The 27,780-nt window shown below is 42.9% G+C and overlaps 1 protein-coding gene across 3 annotated transcripts; it reads left to right on the plus strand.

Moving 5' to 3' along the window:
* The first annotated feature begins 524 nt into the window (after positions 1-524).
* Positions 525-25,167, plus strand: LGALS3 (galectin 3). 3 transcript variants are annotated; one of them, XM_063947947.1, is made up of 7 exons: positions 538-616; positions 5,184-5,247; positions 9,781-9,798; positions 12,105-12,554; positions 16,733-16,821; positions 23,011-23,176; positions 24,808-25,167. In XM_063947947.1, exons 3-7 carry the CDS (start codon positions 9,784-9,786, stop codon positions 24,961-24,963), a joined length of 876 nt encoding a protein of 291 aa, XP_063804017.1. In that variant the 5' UTR covers positions 538-616; positions 5,184-5,247; positions 9,781-9,783; the 3' UTR covers positions 24,964-25,167. The 3 variants fall into 3 exon arrangements, with proteins under 3 accessions (XP_063804016.1, XP_063804017.1, XP_063804015.1); XM_063947946.1 differs by lacking the exon at positions 5,184-5,247 and having other exon boundaries at positions 525-616; XM_063947945.1 differs by lacking the exons at positions 538-616; positions 5,184-5,247 and adding an exon at positions 5,448-5,769.
* Positions 25,168-27,780: the final 2,613 nt, after the last annotated feature.

Raw genomic sequence — 27,780 nt, forward strand, 5'->3', positions numbered from 1 at the left:
GCACACCTGGAGAGGACAGATAGCCAGCACGTGGATGAGGAAGAGCTCCTTCCCTTTCTGCACTGTACATTTATCCCCACACTCTGGCATTAGCTGGGCATCCCGATAGGACCATGCACCTCTTCCAGGTCCCTTCTTTTCATTTTATTACTGTACAAATTACTGGCCCATTTTTAATTTTAACTGGATCCCGCAAGCATCAGGAACGTACATACCTGCAGTAAAAAAAAATTGGTTGCGTTGCCCGCTGTCATTTTTACCACAAAAATCACAGTCAATTGAATATGCCCCAGACCTGGTTATATTGTTTTATGCTTTATTTAAATAAAGTATGAATTTTAAAGCATAAGTGTTTTAAAGTACTTTCTGATTTATTTATTTTTTCTCTTATTTTGAAATAGTAAAAGAAGAATGTATGTGGTGCAGTTTGGAGTGTGAATAGAGACGGGGAGTTGTGGATCAGGTTTGAGCTGTGAGAGGTGTGGCAGGACTGGGTGTGTACCATTAGCACTCAAAGCAGCCTTTATATATGTGCAGCTGCAGAGTCTCTGCTTAGATCTCTCTGAACACATCCCTGTCTGAGCCCTGGGCCTGTGATTCCTGCTTACAGCCATCAGTAAGTATTTACAGTTCTGTGTCTTTGGTAGAACTTTACTGGAAGTGTTAATACGCTGACTGTTAAAGCTGATGAGGTTTATGTTTTATTAGCCTGATTTTATCCCCTGTGCAACTAGATCCCCTTAGGCCGTATACTTTCCTCCTTTCAGCGTGTTTTTTTTTTTTTTTTTAAAGTTGAGTAATTTGTATTAAGTTTTGCATAAACAAAGAAATCAAAGAGTGGGACATGAACATAACTAAAGTGCATAGTGACGGTGTTGCAAATGGGACAGACTGTTCATTATAAAAATATGACTCCAGTATTATGCAACCACAAAATAAAATTGCACAGCAAACAGTAGTTTGTAAAAACAATATACAGACCAAACTGTGCCGCAGATGTATTAACCTGGATAAGGCATAAGGAAGTGATAAACCAGTGATAAATGCAAGGTGATAAACACACCATCCAATACCCTCCTAACTGTTAATTTACATATTGGAGCCGATTGGCTGGTGCGTTTATCACCTTGCACTTATCACTGGTTTATCACTTCCTTATGCCTTCTCCAGGTTAATACATCTGCCCCAATAAATGAAGACTTGTGGGTTGCAGTGCAGGCCATTGACATCGCAAACTGTTATATACTATTATATAGACTATGTGACATTATAGAGAGTGTGACTGGGAATACGACCCAATAGTACAATAAGCACAAGGTGTACTAAGCTACTTTTATTTTCTCCTCTACGGGAGAAGCCCAGAGAGGAGATGCTGCAGGGAACTCCGGGGGGGGGGGGGGGCAGGTCTCTGACATCATCAGGCCCTGCCCCCACATCAGGAAACCGCTGACCTGCGGGGAAGGGGCTAAAATGACACAGTTCATGGTATTTTAGCCCCTCCCCTTCCCCACGGATACGCGATTGCTGGGGATTATCTCTCCATCCTGTCTGCTTCACTAGGGTGTGGGCAGGACGCAGATCAGTCTGCTCTTCTGGGGGTTACTTCCAGGAAAGTAGACAAGGATGAAACATGGTAGCCTGGACATGAGTCCAGCGTAGTGTGTTTTGAATATTTGTTTGACGCCTCATACATGCAGGGTCATTTTAAGCCTTTAATATGTTCTTAAAGAGTATCAGATTATCCCAAAACTGATGGGAGTGAATGTAAGTGATAGTTTAATAGCTGTTGCTCCTGAAGTGGGTGGTGCTTCCACCTTGGGAGTAGATAGAGGGGGAGACTTTACCTAGGGGAACAGACTGAAGTTTGAATAATAAATAAATTGTTACGGGTTTGTATTAACATCTTTCTTGATGGGTTGTGGTCGCTGGGGATAAGTTTGTGGAACCAAGGGGGAAGTGGCCTAGAAAAAATTTGTGAACCAGTTTTATAGGAAAGTTACAGTATGTTATAAAGGAAGCTTTACTGAACGAGTTACCTTGTGTTTAACTATTGTCTCAAGCATAAGCTTTCATCATAGTACAGTATGGGTTAAATATTTGTGGTGCACAGATTGCTAAATCCCAATTATCTGATTCTATAGGCCAGTACTGACGGGAGAGATGTGTGCTGAGTGATCTTAACACACAGACCGCTTGGCACACATCTCGTCCCCCGCTCAGCACAGCGCAATGTGTGCTGAGTGAGGAGGGGGTCACGGGGGGCCACTCACTAAACACAGCGCTTTAGTGAGCGACCCGCTAGAATGGGCCTGCATGCAGGCTCAATCTAGCACCGGCGATAGTGCAGGCTCAATCTAGCACCGGCGATAGCAATGCACGGGTCCACACATCGCTATCGCTGGGGGGCATACACACGACAGATCTGTGCTTAAAATCTAAGCAGTCTAGTCAGATTGATTAGATTTTAAACACTGATCTCTCCGTGTGTACCCCCCTTATGTGTTATGAGCTCATACTCTTTTACACCATTACAAGCAGAATTATGTTTTTGTTCTTTAGTGTTTCAAAACTGTAAGGTTAGCGAGCAGCCGACATCAAACCCTAAACTGTAAAGGGCCCTACACACTTTGTGATCCGCCGCCGAGCTGCCCCACAGCGGATACGGGCGACCTGGCGGCAGGGGGGGGGGGGAGTGACGTTTCTTCACTCCCCCCGTCACCTGGCTCCATAGCAGTGCAGGCAAATATGGACGAGATCGTCCATATTGGCCTGCATGCACAAGCGACGGGGCACCAGTGATGAACGAGCGCGGAGCCGCGCATCGTTCATCGCTGGTGCCTCCACACTGAAAGATATGAACGGTATCTCGTTTATTAATGAACGAGATCGTTCATATCTTTCAGTATTATCACCCATAGGGTGGGCCCATAAGTCCCAGCTACATCCCTGACCCTAATGCATTAACAAAAAAAAAATTATATATTAATAGTTTTTTTTTTTTTTTTTTTTGTACTGATTTACTTTCTTGTGAGGCAATACTGCTTCGGTAGCTACTATCTTTCTAATCTGAACTGGAACCTTACTTTTATCCCATCTATTGTTTATATATAAATTAACTACTTAAAGTGCATTTCTGAACATGTTCTGCCTAAGCCAAGGTGTGGCATTTTAAATGTCTTATCAGATAGACCTGAAGCCTCCAGGCAGGGGGCATAGCTAGTAAGTTGTTGACCCCATAACCGCATATGTAAGGGCCCCCGTTACCGCTCATTGGCTATAAAACTTTCACAGAAACATGGGACCATTGGTAGTTGCACCCTTGCCTTTGGCCTAAAAGAGGAGTAACTACAATGTAACTCTGCAGGACTTGGAATGTGCTCCTGGTATGTGTTGCTAATCCTCCGCGTAGCCAGATTCCTCTGACCACTGTTGGTTTTTATGGCTACTGGGGAAATCTGCATAAAGAAAATTTAAATTTGCTACAAGTAAACCTTTGGCTGGATTCTAAATAAAACACCTTCCCTTATGCTCCACTATTCCTTGGGGCTGCCCTTTACCTCCCTTCTCTGGAAAGACCAATTCATTAGCAGTGGTTGGTGTGCCTGGCACCTGGTCAGGACAGTATAACCAAGCCCTTAAAACAGAGCTTCCCTGCCAAACTCACAACCGTTATGGGGCATGAGGCAGTGCCATGACTGAAGTATCATGAATGTCACATGGTATAATGGAGCTGATGAGAAAGGGACTTGGAATATGAAAAGTGTATATATATAAAATACATACAGCTGTAGGTGCGGCACTCCAGACTCCAAGTAATTCAATGCAGGCACATCAAGGCTGATGAAAAGCCATATTAAAGGCATTGAAACGTTGCACCTTACTTTGTGTCTGCATTGAATTACTTGGAGTCTGGAGTGCTGCATGTACTCTGCCTATGTGAGGGAAACCAGCAAAGTGCCGTAAGCATAACCTGGGAGTGCTGGTACTAATATAAATATATATCAATATCTATATCTCTCCCAACGTAGCCTTCTCCAGGAGGGACATGATTCTCTGCTCCTGGACTTCCCTCTTAATCTATGATTACCATCACCTGTGCTGAAACACCTTTCTTATCCATGCCAGGTGCCGGCGATCAGTAATTTAGAGAAAAGTCCAGAAGCAGAGCATTCTGTCCCTCCTGGAAAGGGTCATGTTGGGAAGAGATATAATATATATATATATATATATATATAGATATAGATATAGATATAGATATAGATATAGATATAGATATATATATATATAGATATAGATATAGATATAGATATATATATATATATATATATAGATATAGAAGCTGACCTGATCGGGATTCTGGCGGCGGTATTTCCACTGCTGGGATCCTGACAGCCAGGCTCTTGAACGTATACTGCAGGGTGCCATGTTTCGCTTTGTAAAATGTTCTTTGGAAATGCAAACTACAATCTGAAAATAGCAAATCTTCCTGGTGGGTTATCTCTCATCAGATCAAAGACAAATATAAACTTTATACAGTTCTAGTTTTTCTAGCGATGTTCAGAAAACGCAGCCCTTCCTGTGCAACGTATAGTCCAGTTTATTCACTGTATACATTCAGTCAAATATTGAAGAAGAGCCCTAAACTATATGCCCTTGAGGAATTATCAGCCTGACTTAACTCTGCTGATAAATCGGTGTAATGTGTTTTCTGAAGTTCTACTCACTGTTTTGTTAGATTTGCCTGTGTGAGTACTTAGGACTCTCCTTCCCCTCAGGCTGATTCATCATCTCATGTGGGCTGTGATGAGTCATTCAGTTCAAATGACACTTAACCATGTACAGGCAACAACGGCAGCTGCTCATTTTCCCAATCACAGATTATACCAATGCATGTGCTGCAGTTCAGTCATTTCTTGTAATACAGATTTTACTGGTGAGTGCAGTCGTACTAGAGCAGTGATGGCTAACCTTGACACTCCAGCTGTTGAACTACACATCCCAGCATGCCCTGCTACAGTTTTGCTATTTGGCCATGCTAAAACTGATGCAGGGCATGCTGGGATGTGTAGTTCAACAACAGCTGGAGTGTCAAGGTTAACCATCACTGCACTAGAGCATAGTTTATCAAACTCTGTCCTCAGGACCACAAACAGTTCATGTTTTCCCATGTCTCCTCACCGCAGAATCACAAGTAGGGATGGCCATCTGAAAGCGATGGTTTGAAACAATCAATCTTTTTGATTTGAGGTTAGTGTATTTTACCATTTCGATTTTGATGGTGTACCAATCTTTACTCTGGGTCCCATCCCCAATACCATTCCCAGCCAGCCACGCTGCAGAGGTTTTGCGCATGCACAAACGTTTTTTTTTGCACATGAACAAATCATGAAAAAAAAATTCTAGCGACTTCTTTTGATGTGATGGTTAGATACCATAGCATAAAAAGATTAGATGGCGGAAGCCCAGCCATCATTTGGTGGGCTTCCGATGTCCATCCCTAATCACAAGTGCAGTGGTGCATTTTTCACCACAGGCTGCCCCTTCCCACCTACTGCAGCATCTGAGCAGTCTGCATTTTATTTTTTAGTTGAAGAGAAAAGGGGCAGGGGGTGGAGCTACATGGGCCTGAGCAGGGGGAGCAGAGCTACACGGGACAGAGCAGGGGGGGCAGAGCTAGACGGGACTGAGCAGGGAGAGAGAAAAAGGGAAGTTGAGCTGCTGCAGATTCCCCGACCAGCCAGAGAGACACAGTACTCTGCTGCCTGTGAGGTAATTGTGTGTATGCAGCGTGTGCAGTGTGGATCCAGCTGCACCCTAGGCAAAGCATCAGCCTAGCACCCACTAACCTGGAAACCCCACCTCCTCTCAGAGGGGAGCTGCAGGTAGCCACTATGTCAACTGGGGTGAATTGCATCATTATACATATACAGAGAAAAGGGACACCACTCAAGGACTTTTAAAGTGAAGAGGTATATTGTAAACAAAGTCACAATATACTTTCACTTTCAAATCCTTGAGTGATGACCAGTCTTGCTGTCTATGTATACCCACTAGCTGGCATGATAGGAATTATATAGGACACTGAGGCCAACTTCACATATTTGCTGAATGCCTGGATAATGTGTGCATGTGTATATGTATGTGTGGATATCTATAATATATATATATATATATATATATATATATATATATATATATATATATATATATATATAATATTTATGAGACCGGCGGTCACATTATCTCACCCTACATCTCCTGCCCGCTGAGAATGCCAGCAGGGACTATTCCTACGACACCCATAGAGTGGGAATAGAACCTGTGGTGACCACAGGTTGCCACAAAGCCCGCAAGGGGCTTGATACCCTCGCCCCCCCACCGGCATTCTGTGGCCAGGATGCTGACCACCGGCATCCCGATACACACCCACCTGGATGTTTGATAATTTGAGTGAGTGCCGAAATATATATATATATATATACAACAAGTTCAGCACTCACCAAAATGAGCTCACTTATCCTCACAACATCAATGAATAAATGATGGGGATTTAGTTAGTGAATTGGCCAATGCACGCACGGAAGCCTGCATACCGCTCGCCAAGGTACCCCACCTTCATGCAATATATATATATTTTAATTGTATGTGTAGAAGCATACCTCCCAACTTTTGCCTTCTTGAAAGAGGGACACCCGCGCGGCGAAGCCGCGCGTGCTCCCGAAAAGGGGACGTGGCCCATGAAAAGGGGGCGTGGCTTAGCGGGAGGACCCGCGATCGCGAGCCACGCCCCCGTTTTCGTCACTGAAGCTGCATGCCCAGCGCTCTGTGAGCCGCTGGCATGCCCCCTCTCCCTCTGTCTCCAATGAATAGACGCTGTGCACATGCGCACAGCGTCTATTCACCGCTGCTCTGCTAAGCAGGGCAGCGAGAGACAGAGCCTCCCAACTGCCCCCCCACCGCGGGACACTGTGGCCCGCGGGTGGGACAGCGGGACAGTCCCCAAAAACGGGACTGTCCCGCGAAAATCGGGACAGTTGGGAGGTATGATATAGACACATAAATATATTTGTATGCTCCTTATTGTTTCATCCCCCATCTGTAACTTCATTACTGACCCCCCCTCCTCCATGTGTACAGTATTGTGCCACAGTGTCTGTGTTTTTTTAATTATGCTGTTTACAAGTGCAAACCACTCATCGGGCTGTAATATATGTACTGTCTGTGGTCCTGGAGAAACCCCCATGGGTTACTTACCTAAAAGTTGTTTCCCCTCATCTTTGGCATGGTTCCTTCCCCAGGCAGCAGCAGCAGCATTACAGCGATGCTGCTGGGTGCAGACATGTAGTCAGGTGCTGCTTGCTGCTGGGGAGCCAGGATCCAGGGACCTGGAGGAGGTGCATCAGGGCTATGGGGAGCAGCTGTAGGGGTGCCCCTCAGGAGGCGAATGTAACTATGGCTTCCATGTGCCTTCACATGACTGGATATTACATGTGTCAGAACGGAGGAAGCACTGAGGCACTATGTGGTACAGCCTGATAGTGGCGGCTGCACCTGATTAGACCAGCAGGAGGAGGCTGCATACAGAGACGGCCTTCAGTTTTTTGCTGTATGAATTCAGTAGCGCCCTCCAGCAACCAGCACCCCTAGGCAGCCACCTAAAGCGGTCTAATGGTAGAGCCAGCCCTGTGTGGACCTATGCAGTGTTTGTGTGCAGTGTGGGTTTATGTAGTGAGTGTATGTGCAGTGTGGGCGTGCATTGTGTGTACAGTGTGGGTCTATGCAGTTTGTGTGTATGCAGTGTGTGTGCAGTATGTATGTGGTTTGAAGAGGGGTGGAGGCGTTCAATTATGTTGTGCCTAGGGGCGGCCAAACCCCTAAATCTACTGCTGCACAAGTGAAATAACTAGTCCCACCTGTGGATCTTTTAATTGTCAGTAAGTAATTACACCTGTGCACCTGCTTGGTGACCTGGGAAACAGGGCTGTCTTAACAGCAGTGTAGGCCCCTGGGTAAAGCAATGCACTGGGGCCCCTAACCATCCTCCAGCTGTAGGGGTGGGGGGTGCTATCAGCAGCAGCTTTGAGGTTCCACGGGCAGTAGGGGATCTTCTATCTTCTGCTCAGCATGGACCTGGAGCAGTAATTTCTGCTAATTACTCCTTTACTGCACAGATGGTGGGGAATGGGGCGGGATGGAGAACACTGAACTGTAGAGGGGGGCATTAGGCTGAATAAAGGGGCCACAGTACATGACTTCCAGGGTGGTAGGGGGTGTTTAATATGCAGGGGAGGGTGGATAGTGGAGTGGGTTTAATATTCAGCAGTTTCCGGTGGGTGGGAAGGCAGCTTTCTTGACTGCAGATATCTCCAGTTCCTGGAAATAGATTTCTTAGCTTTCAATGGGATAAAAAAAAAAAAAAACTAGAGAGCCCCACCTTTTAGGAGGTACTGTGGACTTGGGGGTCAGAGTTCAGGAGTCAGCAATCCACCAACGAAAATATAAAACTGCATTATTAGGCGTATGGCGCTGGAGCAGGGACCATCTGCTGGAAGGCTGATATCACTGGTTCCGGGCACAGTAGAGACAAGCTACCAGTGTCCACCAAAAGGGAGAGTCCCAGCTTTTAGAGTATACAGAAAAATGTAGTCAGACAGAACCAGAGATATCTGCTTTGAAGCCAGATATCTCCGGTTCCCCAGGGTCGATTTAAAAAACTCTGGTACCCCTGAAAAAAGGGGACCCTCAGCTATCAGCCCAGGTCCCTTATACTACTGGGGCCCTTCGGCATTTGCCCATTGAGCCCATAGTATAAGACAGTCCTGCTGGGAAACCTAAACTGTTTGGGGTCCTGTGGACAGAGAGAGAGGCAGATGTATTAAGCCTGGGGAAGGGATAAAGCAGTGATAAGTGCAAGGTGATAGCGCACCAGCCAGTCAGCTCCAGTCCTGTCATTTTTCAAATCCGTAATGATTGGCTGGTGCATTATCACCTTGCGCATTATCACTTCTTTATCCCTTCTCCGGTTACATCTGCACTAGAGCATCCCAACATGCCAGTCACTCATTATTTCAGAGTGAATTGCTACAGTTTTAGTTTGCAGCATCTTCTACTAATAGTTGTAGTTGGGAAATTCTCTTGTCTGAATGATTACAGTGGCAAAGGGACACTAGCTTTAGGACTTGTTAATTATCTTGGAAATCACAAGCTAGAAATATACCTTTTTAAGTTTTTGTTATTTTCCTATGAATCTTATGCAAAACGTGAGCTTACTGTAGGTCATTATGCACTTGCCACTGTTTATACAGCATGTCAGAAGCTTCATGATGGAGGGACCTAGATACAGGGTGCTGGACAGTTGCATACTGTGGATCTATAGGCCACCCAGGTCCTAGAACATGTGTTCTCCTTGTAAAAGTTACTTGCCGTGCTGAGTGGGCAGGTGGTCACAGTCTTGGGTGTCACTGATAGAACCATAGGTTAGTGGGCTGCATTCTAATGCATGCTGACTGCCTCCACAAGTGGCTGGTGTAATTGAAGTTGTTTGAGAATTCATCTGGGGCTTCACCAGTTTGGAACTCAAGGGCTCCGTGACTTGCTTATTTAATGGTGGCTCTCTGACTGGTGGGCTAACCGCAAATGCTCCTTCTGACAAATTATTAGGACCTTACCTATTTTATAGCAGCCTATGTAATCACAATATGTAACTTGTAAATCATTGTATGAATTCAGGTATCTCCTTTTAAATCATGCAACTAAACTCTTTATTTTCCATCCTTTCAGAAAATGTCAGAGTTTTCGGTAAGCATCTGAGCATTTTATTTTATCTGCTGCCTATTTATTAATCTTGCGTTTCTAAACGATCAGAAATATATCTGCATAGGCTGCTGCAGTTGGCAAAGTATCTACGTATACCATTTCACAATGAGGGCACTTGTTAATCCTATATCATAGTCGAACATCTCACTTCTTTACATTTAGTGGACCACAAACATCTAATCTTAATCCCCTTCTGCTTTCAGCAGCATTTAATATACTATTGCTGCCCCCACCCGATCTTGCAAAGTTTGAAGCTGCTGTTGAAGCTGGGAACGGATGAGCAGTAAATGTTTAATTATTCCCATAATGTAAGGAACTCCCCAATCCCTATCCTAAAGTGTAATATCAGAACTTCTTCCTACCATCACTTCAACACAGCCCTCTGACTTGTCCCATAACTCCCAAATGATGTAATACCTAGACAGATATGACCTTACCCAACCAGTTACTTGTCTAATCCTAACCTCCACAGATGCTCTGGACAAAACTCCCTTTCCTGCCTCCTGTACCAATGCCAACATTACGTTAAACTGATACAACTGACCTTTAAGCTCTCTGCAATCACCTTCCCTTGTTAGCGGGCTCCTAGTCATTACAAGAGTTGCCACTGTATCCCTTTAATCCAAGGCTGGGTACACACTTGCCGATGTGCACACGATATATCGTCCGAACTGGCGGATCGGACAATATATTGTATTCATCGGCAAGTGTGTATACAGGGCCGGTTCAAGGGCGCTCTGCGCCCCGGGCAGGAAATGGGGCGTGGCCTAATACAGGGGGCGTGGTCAATTACGCCCCCTGTACATTAAAAGCGCCGCTTGAATGCTGAGCGGTGCGCGATGACGTCATCGCGCACCGCACAGCAAAAGGTCCTCTCCACGAAGGGAAACTAGACGCTATGAGTCTAGTTCCCTTCGTAGAGAGGACCTTTGCTGTGCGGTGCGCGATGACGTCATCGCGCACCGCTCAGCAAAGTTACTCTCCAGGAAGGGAAACTAGACGCATAGCGTCTAGTTCCCTTCAGGATGGGGACGGCAGCGGAGGCGGACAGGGACACAGCGGGCAGCAGTTGCGGATCTTGCCACGGTGCGGCGCCCTCCGGATGGCGCCAGCGCCCTCCGGAAGGCGGCGCCCCGGGCAATAGTCCTGCTTGCCCGTGGCAAGATCCGCCACTGTGTGTATACCCTATATCGTTAACGAGGTACAATATCTTTCTTTTTCAACTTGAAATCTAAAGATATCGGGGGTCATTCCGAGTTAATCACTAGCTGCCGTTGTTCGCAGCGCAGCGATCAGGCTAAAAATCTGCATTTCTGCACATGCGTATGCCCCGCAATGCGCACGTGTGACGTACGGGTACAAAGCCCGTTGTGGTTGTGCACAAGTTCTAGCAAAGTTTTCAGTCGCACTGATGGCTGCAAGAAGATTGACAGGAAGGGGGCGTTTCTGGGTGTCAACTGACCGTTTTCAGGGCGTGTTTGCAAAAACGCAGGCGTGTCTGAAAAAAACGCAGGTGTGGGTGGGCATTCGCTGGACGGGTGTATGACGTCAAATCCGGACACGAATAGGCTGAAGTGATCGCAAGCGCAGAGTAGGTTCAGAGCTACTCAGAAACTGCACAAACTGTTTTTGCAGAGCTCGGCTGCACATGCGTTCGCACTTCTGCTAAGCTAAAATACACTCCCCAGTGGGCGGCGGCATAGTGTTTGCACGGCTGCTAAAACTAGCTAGCGAGCGATCAACTCGGAATGACCCCCATTGTACGAGACGGCATGCACCTGGATGTGGATGCTGTCACTGTCGAGACACAAACGATATCGTTCAGTGTGTATGAACGATATTGTTTGCGTGGGATCTTGCACGATGTCACGGACATCGGCAAGTGTGTACTCAGCCTAAGCTATTAGGAAATGCTAAAACTGTGGCAGAGCATGCTGGCATGTGTAATTTCACAGCAGCTGGAGAGCCACAGGTTGGCCAGGCCTGCTTTAGAACCTGATGAGGCCAGCCTTACCCAGAGTCTCTGTGATGCTGCCTACTCTTTGGAATGTATTGGTGAAAGCATCAAGTGAATTAAAACTACTCCACTAAAAACACAACTGCATCTTAAGCAGGTGTTCTCATCATTTTTATTTAAAAACAACAACAATATTTCCTCACCCCCACCTCTGATCTTATTCCATTAATGCTCTATGCCTATCTTCACCCACATTATAAATAAACATGTTAATTTTCAGCAATTGTCATGCTGCTTAACTGTATTTGTCTTTATTTTCATTTTTAATTAGCTGGACGATGCTTTATCAGGTCAAAGCAATGCAGGTGGCCTGCAATCCCAAGGTCAGAACACAAATAATCCCTGGGGCACTCAGAACCCTGGACAGCAATATCCAGGAGGGTTTCCAGGTCAAGCATATCCAGGGTACCCGGGAGCCCCCCCAGCTGGACAGCAGTACCCGGGAGCCCCCCCAGCTGGACAGCAGTACCCGGGAGCCCCCCCAGCTGGACAACAGTACCCGGGAGCCCCCCCAGCTGGACAACAGTACCCGGGAGCCCCCCCAGCTGGACAACAGTACCCAGGAGCCCCCCCAATTGGACAGCAGTACCCAGGAGCCCCCCCAGCTGGACAGCAGTACCCAGGATATCCAGGTTTCCCACCATCAGGGCAGACTTATCCAGGAGCTCCCACACCAGGGCAGCCAGGACCAGTAGGACCTTCAGCTCCCACTGGTCCACTGGTAAGTTTTTATTTGAATATGTCAATAATATAGCATGCAGGTGTATCTACACATTTGTGCACTTTAAGATGTGCTGCCCTAAGGCATAATGGTGTGACAGGAATACAAAATTGTATTTACCATAACATAAACCATTAGCCTGTGAAGTGTAAATGTAGTCTCATCCTCTCTATTAATGGTCTTACAATTCTCACGCTGACCGCTTATGTATGGAGTTAGGTTTGATCATCCTGAGCGTTATGTGAAAATGGCAGTTCAGGGTAATCCATTAACTCCAGAGGTGTAACTAGATATTTGTGGGCTCCATAGCAATGGTTTGTGAGGTCCCTTATGTACCACTCAGTGGTGAAAAAAAATCTATACAACACATGGAAGATGGAGGCCGCCCTCAGCTGTGGGCCCCATAGTGGCTGCACCCATGCTAGTTACGCCCTTGTTAAACCATGAAGTTGAGCTGGTGATTGTAGGGTCATTCCGTGCCAGTTCACCCAGGCAGGACACCCACCGACCCAGATTTTCATGATACTTTGTACACTTGATACTACCACATAGCTACCAACCCATGTCAAATTTTTCTTCTCTAGGCCTCACAGTTTTCGAGATATAGGGCTTCAAAGTTTTGAAAAATTGCTGGGAAATGCCACTCCTGATGCTCCATTTTTTTATGAGGTGTATCTGGAAAAATATTCACATCTTAGTGCCTCATCCATGTATCACTTTGAAATTTTGACCCTTTGTCAGTCGAAATATGGAGATTCCCGTAAAAAATGTTTTCTCAATCTTGCCTGACTCAGAGAATTCATTATACATTCCTTTGCTTCATACTTAACTCACTTTTTTGCACCAAATAATTTCTTATCAACCAAAGGCAGATGAGTTATCATTTTTTGTTTAAATTAAACCTTAAAGTATACTTTAAATGGCTAGGAAAGAAAAATATTGGGATTTTGATTGCTTGTATGAGTATTTTAATGTTTAATTATAATTCTCTCGTTTAAAAATGAAAATTACTATTAAGTATAATTTTGCCCACCAGAGGAGTTTTTTCATTTGTATATTTCTATGTCTACAGTATGTGCAGATTTCTAATTACAAGCAGGGGAGTATTCAGTTAGCGGCGACAACCTGTTTTTTTGCGTGAAAAACTTTGATTGTATTGCAAAACCTATTCAATTATCTGCAATAATTACAACTCTGGGCAGGTGCAAAGTTGGGGAAAATCTCTGTTGAAGGTAAAAATGCAGGATTTGGTTCAGAACCCCCTGGGACACCCCTCCCTCCCCTAATGACTAAATAGGTACTTTGACGTTTTTAAATTATTTTTAGCTGGCCAATAATGACATGTAATTTTTGGGGTGACAGTGCAAAGTGATGGAATTTGGGGTTCAAGGTATGGGACAGGTATATTGAGGTGCTTTGAGTGGGACAAATGTTTTTAGGCTTGCAGGTGGGAGTAGTCAGTCTTTTCACTTTTTTTTTTTTTTTTTAATCTCCTAAAATGACCTAAATATAAACTTATGCCCATTTTTATGTACCCCAAATTTAATAAGAGCACTTATTTTGCTGGAGAAAAAAATGCTTTTATATTTTTTCCAATTTGAAAAAAAAAAAATGCATATAGAAGCCATTTGACTCAATTTAAGTACCCCAAATCTATTTAATATGACCTCTAATGAACCTCTATACTGTTATCCTGTGTTAGTTTGCCATTTTTTGGGGTACAGGCGGATTTCCTAATTTTCACCTAGACTTTTCACTGTAAGAATCCAGTTTTCGTGATTTTGGAATTGAATAGGTGCGAATTAAAACATTGTGGAAACAGGATTTGCGTGAAAATTCTTGTTGTGAAAAGTGTAGGTGAAAATGTGGAAATCAGCCTGTACCCCCAAAAATGGCAAACTAACCTAGGATAACAGTATAGAAGTATATTAGAGGTCATATTAAATAGATTTGGCGTACTTAAAATGCGTCAAATGGCTTTTAAATGCATTTTTTTTTTAAAAGGAAAAAAATATATAAAAGCTATTTTCTTTCAGCAAAATAAGTGCTCTCGTTAAATTCGGGGTACAATATAAATTGGTATAAGTATATATTTGGGCCATTTTAGGAGATGGGGGGGGAAAAGTGAGGAAAAAAAGGTCTGCTGCCATCTGCAAGCCTAAAAATATTTGTCCCACTCATAAAGCACCCCAATATACCTGTCCCATTCCTTGAACCCCAAATTCTGTCACTTTGCACTTTTTCACCCCAAAAATTACATGTCATTATTGGCCAGCTAAAAATAATTAGAAACATCAAAGTGCCTGGGAGGGGTGTTCTAAACCAAATCCTGACATTTTGTACTAAAATAGAGATTTTCACCAACTTTGCACATGCTCAGAGTAGGTGAAGAGAAATTCACTGTAAAATTATTGACAATAAAATATCACGGCTAATTGAATAGGGGGTCTTTCACGATTTGCAGTAAAATCAAAGTTTTTCACGCAAAAAACGGGTTATCACAGCTAACTGAATACCTCCCCTGAATGTAATTTGAAATCTGCACATATACATAGAAATATACAAATGAAAAGACTCCCCTGGTAGGCAAAATTATACCTTATGGTAATTTTCATTTTTACAAGAGAATTATAATTAAACATTAAAATACTCATACAGGCAATCAAAATCCCATTATTTTGGTTTCATAGCATTTTAAAGTATACTTTAAGGTTTAATTTAAACAAATAAGGGACATAACTCATCTGCCATAGGTTGATAATGCTAATTGAACCCACTTTTTCTTTTTTTTTTCTTTGCACCAAAAAAATTAAGTATGAAGTAAAAAAATATATAATGAATTCTCTGAGTCGGGCAAGATTGATGAAATATTTTCTTACGGGAATCTCCACATTTTGATTGACAAAGGGTAAAAATTTCAAAGTGATACGTGAATCATGCATGGAGATGTGATTTATTTATTTTTTTGGGGGGTGGGGATTTTTTTTCCCCCAGATACACCTCAGAAAAACGGAGCATCAGGAGTGTCATTTGCATTTCCCAGCAATTTTTTGAAACTGACCCCCTATATATCTCAAATTGTGAGGCCTAGAGAAGAGAAAATTGGCATAGGTTATACCCCTTGCACACCGCAGCTTTAACCCGGTAAATTGCCGTTTTTTCTGCCTTCCAAAACGGTTCTAGCTGCAGTGTGAAAGGGCCACCTTGAATTTACAGTTTTCAAAATACCGGTATTTTGAAACGGTTAAAAAGCAGGGTCCTACCCGTTTCAGACCCGTTTCATTGTGCAGTGTGAAAGGCTCAGAAACGGTATTTCCAAGCCACAGAAGGTGATAGGCTGTCTCCATGTGTGATGTCACCAGGCAGAAGCAGGAAACTGGTTGTTAAACACAGGAGACACATGAGAGTGGGTTTAGAAGCGTTTTCTTACTGCAAATACATTATACAATGGCAACTTGGAGTGATGAAGAGGTGAGGGAGCTGCTAAGGATCAGAGAGGATGAGGAAATCTGCAGACAAATATCTGGGACAGTCAAGGATGCAGTAATCTACAAAAATATGGTAAAGATGCTTGAAGCTGCTGGGTTCCATCATACGACTAGCCAAATTATTAATAATTATTAATAATGTGTGGGCCAGAAAAGTCCATTTACAATGACAACCACTGTTTTGTATGGGTGAAACGGGTTCAGTGTGAAAGGTACCAAAACGGTAATGAAATGGTAATATACTGGTTACAACATGCGATGTGAAGGGGGTTAAACTGCTCAGACCCGTTTTAAGAACTGTTTTAAAAGCAGGTTTTGTGATGTGAAAGCAGCATAAGTAGCTCTGTGGGAGTATCAAGTGTACAAAGTATCATGAAAATCTGAGTTGGTGGGTGTCATGCCTGGGTGAACTGACATGGAATGACCCTGTAGCATTCTGGCTAGTCTCCTATTTTAGGAATGACTGAGGAAGCTCTGAGGGCTGAACATTATTTGAATCTGCAGAAATGGCGGAGTTATGCCCTTATGGCTTGGTCTCCACACATTGAATCTGGGCATAATGGTCACAAACATGCTTTTGTCATTGGAGTATGAATATTATAGCAATACAGAACTAAACAATCTGACTAATGTGTTGTAGTTTGATAGAATGAATATAGTCATGTTTTCACTGGTTTTGTTGTCTTTTAGAGAGTGCCCTATGATCTCAACTTGCCTTCAGGACTTGTGCCGCGGCTGCTGATAACTTTTCAAGGTGTAGTCAACGCTAATGCCAAAAGGTAAAACCAGCGAGATGGTTAGCAATACGTAGGTTGTCCGTAAAGTCCTATGCTACTACTATCATAACCTATGCACATCAGAATAGGTCAGCTACTGGTATGCAAGCAGGATAATAGAACCATGCCAGAGTTCTAGAATGCTTGTCTGCTAGCAGACACTGGAAGGCATAGTGCTGGCTTCCTACAGGCCATTCATTTCAGCTGGTCTGAGCACAAAGTAACCTGTTCTTATTTGGCTGGCCTAATGGAAAGATCCAGCTTGTCAGTGTGAGACAGGGTGACATGGCAGCCTGTAAGTATAGTCAGCAGATCGTGCCACACAGTCCTACAGTGCTTTCTGCTGAATAACTTTCATGCATGGCCAGAGAGGATTTCATTCCAATTGACTGAGATTTTTTGAGTCACGTGGTAATCTAGATCCAATTAGCTGATAATGCTGTTGTAGTACACACAAGATTAAATGAGCGCAAGGGTAAAAAATGAACGTTGCTTATTAATGAGATTCACAAGCGCAGATATCTGAAATGATTATGATTTGAGTAGTGAGACCACGGAGGAATGAGGCCCAAAGTGCCTCATTCCTCAGTGTTGTCACTCATTCCCAGTAAGTACAAGGGCCAATAATGGTTCCACAAAAATGCACCAGCTGTGTTGTTGACTGACTGGGTCACTTATCACACAAAATGGGGATCTGTGCCTTATGGTTGCATGGCCACTTCGCCCCTTAACTTTGCATTGATGGATTGTTAGGCCTCTGTAAATGACCGTGTATGTTTTCACTCCAGGTGTATTTCATGTTTGTTTTTGCTGCTCTGATGCAAATGATTGAGTATCCCGGTCAGGCACTGCTTGCAGTGAATACAGGATTTGTGTACACCTGCCAGACTCTTTTTTTAGTATTAATCACAGGGAAAACGGAAATGGGAAGTCTACTGCACTAGTATTGAAATTTATAACAATTGTATACAAGATGCCCCAAATTATATTATGCCGTCTAATATCTAGTCACAGTTTGTGGGGGTGCTGCCACACCATATATTGTTGCCAATATATTAAACAAGTTTTGAAAGGAAGGAAAAAGATTGGACTTTTGGGTGGCGCACAAGAAGTAAATAATCATACGATAAAATATAACTTATTTTCATTAAATTAAAAGAGCCAATAACTGTGAAATATTAAAATTGCTAAAGACAGGTGCAGGACACAGTGCAACATATATTGTTAAAAAGCCACACTCCCTTAGTCCACTGTGCTGACAAGGTCAAATACTGACAAGGTCAAAATACCGACATGTAAAATGCTGTCAGGTCAAAATACCGACATGCATTTTCTGATGTTTTTTTGTGTGTATGTCGACATAAATCAACATGGACACCGTATAAAGTGTACCGTGTCCCCTCGCATGGCTCGCTGCGCTCGCCATGCTTCGGGCACGGTGCCTCGCTGCATTCGGCACACTATTATATTCCCCCTCCAGGTCCACTGGGATGGTAAAGTATGAACAAGTCGGTTTCAATGAAAAAAATCATGAAAAACTCATGTCGGTATTTTGACCTGTCGGCATTTTACATGTCGGTATTTTACATGTCGGTATTTTGACCTTGTCGGCATTTTAAATGTCGGTATTTTGACCTTGTCGGGATTTTGACCATCGGTCAATTGGTGTCGGTATTTTGATTGGAGGTAAACTGACTGCATCCCGCTGTGCAATGTCCATTATAATCAGTGAAATAGTTTTAAGTTCTATGACCTTATACATAAATTGAGTCAGTGCTGTCAGACTATAATTCCAATAATCAATTGGGTTTATTAAGTGCGAATTCTAATATGGTAATCACATATGTGTTGTCTGAGGTTTTTAGATCTCAGGCAACTATTCTCTGATACATTTCAGCGCTCACGATTTCACCTATAATAAATATATCCACCAACAATGGATGTCATTCCTATATCTGAGTCTATTTAATTATAGGAATGACATCCATTGTTGGTGGATATATTTATTATAGGTGAAATCGTGAGCGCTGACAGCAGGACTAAGAGCGCTGCCTAATACTACATTTAGATTAACCTATTTTACCATATGAATACATGTTTTGTGTAGGTTACAATAGAAAGGCGCTGACAGCAGTGACTAAGAATGCCAGTTAACCAGCTTTATACATACAGTTGGTCATTGCCTAAAAGGGTGGTTCTGCATACGTTGACAGCATAGACTGAGAACGTTGAGCAACATTATATGCAAAATAGTCTACCAATACCCTAATGAATATTATGGTCTGAATATTGGCATTAACCAGCTAATTTCGCACATACATGTTATAGATGCATGCTCATTCATAGGCGCTGACGGCATAGACTGAGAACGCCAACCAGCTGGGCATACAAAGGCTGTTTCACAACTGGGGAACATTTTTCATAAAGGAACATAGAGCATTTATATTAAAAGTTTATATGTGGCAACACTAGCGGTCTATTAATTTTTCCCATTGCGGATCACTTAATGTATCAGAGGATAGTTGCCTGAGATCTAAAAACCTCAGACAACACATGTGATTACCATATTAGAGTTCGCACTTAATAAACCCAATTGATTATTGGAATTATAGTCTGACAGCACTTTATGTATAAGGTCATAGAACCTAAAACTATTTCACTGATTATATTGGACATTGCACAGCACAGTGGACTAAGGGAGTGTGGCTTTTTAACAATATATGTTGCACTGTGTCCTGCACCTGTCTTTAGCAATTTTAATATTTCACAGTTATTGGCTCTTTTAATTTAATGAAAATAAGTTATATTTTATTGTATGATTATTTACTTCTTGTACGCCACCGAAAAGTCCAATCTTTTTCCTTCCTTTCAAGACTTTTTTTTAGAGAAGAGGGTAAGGATGTTACTGGAGTTGGGTAGAAGAAAACGCAGCAGGGAACTGGTAGCAGAAATTGCATTTTTTTTTCTAGTTAAATTATTTGCTGGCAGATGTATTAAGCCCGGAGAGGTGATAAAGTGGAAGGTGATAACGCACCAGCCAATCGGCTCCTAGCTGTCAAGTTACAGGGGCAGATGTATTACGCCTGGAGAAGTGATAAATCAGTGATAAGTGGAAGGTGATAACACACCAGGCAATCAGTACGGGTTTGAAAAATTACAGTTAGTAGTTGATTGGTGCATTATCACCTTCCACTTATCACTTCTTTACCACTTCTCCAGGCTTAATACATCTGCCCTTGTAACTTGACAGCTAGGAGCCGATTGGCTGGTGCGTTATCACCTTCCACTTTATCACTTCTCCAGGCTTAATACATCTGCCAGTGACATTGGAGAGTTAAGGGAAATACACAATCCCTGTTATTCCCATACCTCCCAACATGACCCATTTCAGGAGGGACAAAATGCTCCGGTCCTGGACTTCATTCTTAATTTATGGTTGCTGTCAGCTGTGTTGAAACGCCTTTCTTATCGACATACGTTAGGTCGACATGGAAAGGTCGACATGAGATTAATTTTTTTTTACTTTTTTTTTTTTTGGTGTCCTTTTCTTCTAAAAGTGACGGGGAACCCCAATTAGTGCACCGTGACCCCTCGCATGGCTCACTTCGCTTGCCATGCTTAGGTCACGGTGCCTCGCTCCACTACCGCTGCGCTCGGCACAGGTTAACATTCCCAATTGTAGTCCATGTGGATCGTTAAGTATGAAAGGTCAAAATTTGGAAAAAAAAATAGTGAAAAACCCATGTCGACCTTTGACCAAGTCGACCTAGTATCAATGAATTCAGATGGCAATCATGCATTAAGAGGGAAGTCCAGGAACCGAACATTTTGTCCCTCCTGGAATGGCTAAGTTTTGGGAATTGGGGAGGTATGTGCAGGGACGGACTGGCCCACAGGGGCACCAGGGAAACCACCGGTAGGCCCCACTGCCTGAGGGCCCACTCCTTCCTCTAGGGATCAGGACAGGTTCCAGACTGTGCACTTGTATTATACATGGTAGATATGTTGCATTACACTGCACTAAACTATTGTGTATTTCAAGCCTCTGTGGAGGCTGACCACACCCCCTTTGGAGGCTGGCCACACCCCTAAGTATGGGCCCCTATAACTGCATTCCCCTTCATGTCTCAGTCCGACACTGGGTATGTGTAGGTGTCTAATAGCCACTGCAGCACCTGTATTGTACCTTTTCACATCGCCAAAATAACCTGGGTTATTCCCTGGTTATTGCTGTGTCGACCCGGGTCGAGGTGCGGCGTGAAAGCATCGAAGTCAATAATCAGGGTCTACCGACCCCAGTATTTCAACCCTTATTTCCAGGTTATTATTGTGCATGTAAAAGCTACAGACCTGGGATATTCAATCAGGGTGTGAGAAAATAATGCTGATTGGCTGTTTCCATGTCAGCTGACTGAGGCCTGCACACAGAGCACGTGTGGTGTGTTTTTTGTTTTTTTTCCTGTACTACATTGCACACTTTGGAGGAGCGAATGCTGCAGGCTTTGGAGAAGCAAATACTTAAAGCACAGCGCTGTATTTTTGCAATTGGAGCACACTGTTAAATAGCTACAGACCAAGCTACAGAAAGTGAGAAGTTCAAATAACCTCTCACAGGCTGAATCTACCAGCAGTACAGCTTAAACAATCATAAATTCAGGACTCTGTGCTGTGATATGTGCTCTGTCGGCCATGATTGCTGTGTAGCGCCTAGTTGCCCTTCGTGAAGAGGACCTACCCCATAAGCCCCTGAGTCAATGCCGTCAACTATTTGGAATAGTAACCTGTGTTGAGCAGAGTGAGACACCGAGCCCAAAGCGTTGCCGCGAGGGTACAATGGTGCATAGAAAAGACAAAATAACAAACGAATGGAGAACGGATAAAACCATTAAGATGCTGTAAGGGCGGAAGTTCTCACCTGCCCTCTCATGCTGTTAATTCCTGGTCCTGATCACAAAGGGAACATGGACACAACTATGATTGCTGCACTGTGAGCATTTCCCAGACCACTTTTTTTTTTTTTTTTTACTGTATAGTAACCTCATCATTGTGAGCCAAGAAAGTCTTAAAATGACATCACACTGTTTTAACATGGGCGACCTGGGTTGAGTAAACAGGCAATAATCTGGGAATAACCTTGGTTAATAGTGCAATGTGTGAGGCTCTGACCTGGGTCGGACTGGGGTTCAAAACCCGGGTCCGACACAGGTTTGCGATGTGAAAGGGGTATTAGAGAGATGGTTGCAACACTGCTTAAGACGCGTATTTCCGTACGGCAGAGGGTCTGAGCCTCACCCCTCTTGTTTTCCCCACAAGTCATGCTATGAGGATTTGTCTGTGGAAGCAGGTGAGATAATTACTGGCCCAGCAACATAGACTATCTCGCCTGTGGATGATTAGCGAGCCACAACCTTGACCTGTTGGTGGTACATGAGATATTTATATATTTTAATACACTACCGTTACGTTCTTGTCTGACACGTAAGTGAATTTTAAGGTTGTTGCTTTTTTTTTAATGTATTTGTCTATAATGGGAGTAACTACTAACTCAGGACACTGTACTTATAGTTTTGGTATATATTATAATGAAGCCACTAACATTTAGAAAAAAGTTTTATACTGAATGTGCATTTATTTATTATGTGTGTGTGTATATAACTAGTTATTGAGTAAAGACTGTACCATTTGATATATTGTGGTTTTCAAACATTGGTTACCTTTGACCCTTTTTCAGCACCAGAAAATAAACCTTTATATTATATGCCTCCTGAGAAGTAATTTTGGAAGCCTCCATTTTTCTCCGTGGCTGCAGACTTAAAAATTTCCTACCAGCCACTAATCCTCTTTCTGTGATTCAGTGCCACCAATCAGGAAAGACTTCAGTGTGTATGCAGCTTTAGCATCTCCTTTACTCTTTGCCATTAAAAAATAAAAATAAAAAAAAATCCCAAGCGATCTCCAAAATGGCATATTAATCCATAATGTATATTAGAAGTCACAAAACAGTATTCAATTGGTAGAAGGCAGCACCTCCCTACAATATACACATCTTTAGCTTTTGACCTAAGGCAGTCTGATAACTTCTAGAACATTCACGTAATATCCTATGCAGTGTTTTTTTTTTTTTTCCTTTATGTTTATAAAATGGAGGTTATAGGCTGTAAAAATTCATCATTTTATTTTTCCCCTTTTTAGGTTTGTCATTGATTTTAAAAGAGGAAATGATATTGTTTTCCACTTCAATCCCCGATTTGATGAAAAGCCAAACGTTATTGTGCGCAATTCTATGCTTCGTAATGATTGGGGGCGAGAAGAACGACATCATACTCGATTTCCATTTCAGCAGGGACAGCCATTCACTGTAAATACCAAATTTTGAATTTAAAGAAAATATATATATATTCTGAAAAGTTAAGTTGTACCCATGAACCCTGTGGCACCAGCTTATCTATTCAATAGGAATATGTGAAATCTTATGGAATCTTAGGAGAATATGTAGAAATCTTATGCCTCCTGCCTCACGGTCACGCATTACTGCGCTAAAATTTGGCTCATTGTATAAAATGGCTGCACCCAATGTGTTTGTTACTGGCCAACAATAAAAGGAAACTGGCTGAAACAAAGTATTCCTACGGTATGCTGGCTGGTGTACACAGTGGTGAATATGGTGAAATATATCAAGGCAGTAAAGAATATAAATACTGTAGGGCTTTTCCACTGTTGTATCATATAAGGATTCACTGTATATTGATATACAATTGTTTACTTCTGCTGTCTTATATCCTATCTGGGGGACTCTAAGAATGGATGCTGGGGACTGGAGATGTCAATTAGCTGAACAGATGCTCCCTCCCTTACTTACCCCTCTGCCAGCAGGATCTTTTGTTTGGACAAAGTGATTTGGAAGATGCATGCTATGGCTGCTGGGTAGCATCGCTAATTGTCCTTTAGGGGTGGTCTTCAGGTTGCCGACTGTCGGGATCCCGGTGCCCAGTATACCGGCACCGGAATCCCGACAGCCGGCATACCAACAGTTTTTCTCCCTCGTGGGGGTCCAAATAGCGTGGCGTGCTCAACGCGCCACCGTGCCACGCTGTCTGTATGCTGGTCGCCGGGAGCCCGGCTGCCGGCATACCATACCACACCCATGATAGGGTGGTCTTCAGGTTGCCGTCAGCATACCGGACCCCATTTTTGGCTTCAAAGAAGAAACGAAAACAAATACCAGTGACCTATTCACCACGTTTATTAATATGTTGAGCGGATTTATATATGAATAAGGCAGACGGGAGGGCTTGAAGAGAGCTGTTCAGAGCACAAAGGCAGACTCCTATGTGTATAGTTGACAGATTCCCTTTTAACATAAACTATATGTAAATTCTATTAAGAAAAACCACAATAAAAAGAATGCACTGCTAAATAGAAGTGTCGTATAGAAACACCTTATGGATATTGCACAAGTTGTAATGTTTAACGCTGTGTTTATTAGATATAAATCTGTAAAGGCTTCTAATAATGGTGGGACCTGAAATGCGCCTGCCCTACTGGATTGCATGGCTGTAGGGATTCAGTATGATATACCGGCGGCTGGTATACCGACAGTGGCATTCTGGCCACCAGTATGCCGGCAGCGGTGCGAGAGCTAGAAAGCCCCTTGCGGGCACGATGGCTCGCTGTACAGGTTATATTCTCCCTCTATAGGTGTCGTGGATACCCACAGAGGCAGAACAGACTGTCGCCAGTAGTCTGACGTCGGTGTTTCACAGCTTGTCTGGATTCCGGCGTCTGTATTGTGATCGCCAGGATCCCGACTGGCGGTATGTTAACAGCTTCCCAGCTGTACAGCATCCCCCTGTGCTTGTAGGAATATAGCGTATGAAGACAAACTGTGAATTGAGTTGATTTAGTTAGAATTTGTTTAGGTAACAGGAATGGTCTTGTGCATCTACCACATTCTAACTGTGTGTTTTGTTTTTTTTGTCTTTATTCCAGATCCAGTTTCTTTTCGAAAATGACAAATTTAATGTGTCGGTAAACAATGAGAATGTCTGCCATTACCAGCACAGAGTGAAAGAATTTGCTGAGGTTAGAAGTGTGTGTATTGGCGGTGATATCAACCTCACTGGGGCTACAGCAGCTGTAGTGTAGAGTTCATGTTTGGGGGGGGGTTCTGTACTAGGAACCACAGGCAAATTCTTTACAAATAGATTTGTAGGGTGAATCCTGGGAACATGGCACTGCTGTCATGCCAAAGTCTGCAATTGTAATTTTTTATTATCTATACTTTGTGAATATTTGAAAATCTGATCAGTAGAAACTAAATAAAAAATAAAATAAATTACAACTATTCCACATCTGTAGTGTTTCGTTTTTTTTGGTTGTTTTTTTTTGCATGTTTACAGACAGGCCATGGCTGCATTATTGTGCAAAGTGAGCCAATCACAATAATTGCTAAATATATTCCTGTCATCAAGCCTTTTACCGTCACTGACTTACTAAACAGTGGGGACCCATTGAAATACCCTCCCCCCCAGTAGTAATAGATCCCAGTGCCAGGAATCCCCCACTGATCCCGGTGCCAGGAATCAGTGAAGGATTCCTGGCACTGGGATCTATTACTACTGGGGAGGGGGAGGGTATTTGATAATGGTGGGGTGATTTCTGATGGGGGTGGGAGGTGATTTTACAGTGGGAGCTTGTGGACATGGGGGGGTGAAAAACACATGCCAATAATATATGAATTGTGTGTGTGTGTGTGTGTGTGTGTGTGTGTGTATATAATATATGGGATCCGGTCTGAAGATCGACAGTGTCTAGGTCGACAATGTTTAGGTCGACAGTCACTAGGTCAACATGGATGGAAGGTCGACATGTGCTAGGTCGACAGGTCTAAAGGTCGACATGAGTTTTTCACATTTTTATTTTTTTGTGTGGATTTTTTCATACTTAACGATCCACGTGGACTACGATTGGAACGGTAAAGTGTGCCGAGTGAAGCGGTAGCGGAGCGAAGACACCATGCCCGAAGCATGGCGAGTGAAGCGAGCCATGCGAGGGGACGCGGTGCACTAATTTGGGATCCCGGTCACTCTACAAAGAAAACGACACAAAAAAAAAAATTCCTCATGTTGACCTTTAGACCTGTCGACCTAGCACATGTCGACCTAGAAACCCTGTCGACCTTCCATCCATGTCGACCTAGTGACTGTCGACCTATAGTGGTCGACCTAAACATTGTCGACCTAGATACTGTCGATAAAACGAACCACACCCATAATATATATATATATATATAATTTTTTTTTTTTTTTTTCTTTAAATAAAATATATTTTTAAAACATTTCTAAACTTTAGAAAATGCAGAAGAAGAAATGAACCCAACAATTTCTGACTCTGAACTGCCCCCCCCCCCCCCCCCTCCAAAGGGGAAAAAGTGTATAAGGATATTGATACTCCAGTTTTATCTCTTATGTTTTTGACTTAAGTCCCCTTTTTTTTTTTTCTGTGCATTTGTCAGCTTATTGGGAGATTAATACTCGGACCCTTACTACCATCTCATACATTGGGTAGCACTTTAGTGTAATGGGCGACACATTGGGTTATTTGTACAAAATATACATTGTACCTTTTTGCTGCTCTCTGGGTGCATGAAAGTCCTTGATAGAGTGTAACTGGTGGCCAGGTTTATAGCATCCTTTCGTGGTTTCGTATGTATCATGGGGAACAGCTATTTTTGAGGATTAGTGTTTTAAACTGCTCTATTACAGTATATGTCAGCAACAACTCGGAGTGGACTGCAGACAGTGGGTTGATTTACCGGATCTGGGGTCTCCTGTAGGATTACAGCCCTGATGTTTAGTAATATGAACCTAGTCTACAATACAGTGGGGCAGATGTATTAACCTGGAGAAGGCATAAGGAAGTGATAAACCAGTGATATGTGCAAGGCGAAAAATGCACCAGCCAATCAGCTCCAATATGTAAATTAACAGTTAGGATCTGATTGGCTGGTGTGTTTATCACCTTGCACATATCACTGGTTTATCACTTCCTTATGCCTTCTCCAGGTTAATACATCTGCCCCAGAATGACTATTATTTCTATATGTGCAAAATAAATGTACAATATTTTTATTTTATTTTGAATTATACTAAGACTATGTGAATAATCTAGAAGAAAAGCCTAGGCACTCAGGTAAACTTGCTATGTTGCCCTCTTGTTGTACCACAAGCGTCAAAGCATCATTACACAGAGTGCACAGTACATAAAAATAAAATATACCCATTAATTACCTCATCCGCAAAAAAACAATAACAGTGTTAAATATAAGCAAACGCAATAAAGAAAGACACAAGCAATTGAAGTTGTGGTAAGCTACAAAATAAACCACAACCTAAAAGAATTATATTGTAATACTTAGAACAATGTAAAACTAATATGATACATGTAAACATATTAAACAAACACTGGAGCCCCATTGTCACCATTGGGTGATAAAGCATCTAACTTACCCACCATCACTTACTTGTATCAGTTATTGTCCATTGTTACCAACTCGAATAGATCATCCTATAGCTGATGGAAGACACTCCATATTGTTAGCAAAAAGTGTCGAACAGGTTGTTTGCTTGGAAGAATGGATAAATATGAGATGATTTGGTAGATGGCAGGAACCAGTTTTACACAAGAGTAGTAATATACATCAATAAGAAAGTAATCCATGCATATTTATCAGAATACAAACCGTTTTGTGGTTGATGGTACATAGTACCGGCTTTAGTTTTTCCTCCTGGGAACAGGAAGTTCTTAGGGGGACATGCACTGAAGCAGTGAAAAGAGTGGAGAAGTGAGCCAGTGGAGAGTTGGCAACCAATCAGTTGCTCTGTATACTTTTATATTATGCAAAATATAAATGTTACGTCAATGCTGATTGGTTGCCATGGGCAACTTCTCCACTTTTAACAC

Source organism: Pseudophryne corroboree, chromosome 12 (assembly GCF_028390025.1).
Source record: "Pseudophryne corroboree isolate aPseCor3 chromosome 12, aPseCor3.hap2, whole genome shotgun sequence".
Classification (NCBI taxonomy): Eukaryota; Metazoa; Chordata; class Amphibia; order Anura; family Myobatrachidae; genus Pseudophryne; species Pseudophryne corroboree.

Excerpts from the sequence above, each read along its gene's own strand:
- LGALS3 (XM_063947945.1), top strand. The coding sequence starts at position 5,452 with ATGGCGGAAGCCCAGCCATCATTTGGTGGGCTTCCGATGTCCATCCCT. Across the intron at positions 12,555-16,732 it reads CAGCTCCCACTGGTCCACTG|AGAGTGCCCTATGATCTCAA; the intron begins GTAAGTTTTTAT and ends GTTGTCTTTTAG. Across the intron at positions 23,177-24,807 it reads AGCAGGGACAGCCATTCACT|ATCCAGTTTCTTTTCGAAAA; the intron begins GTAAATACCAAA and ends TCTTTATTCCAG.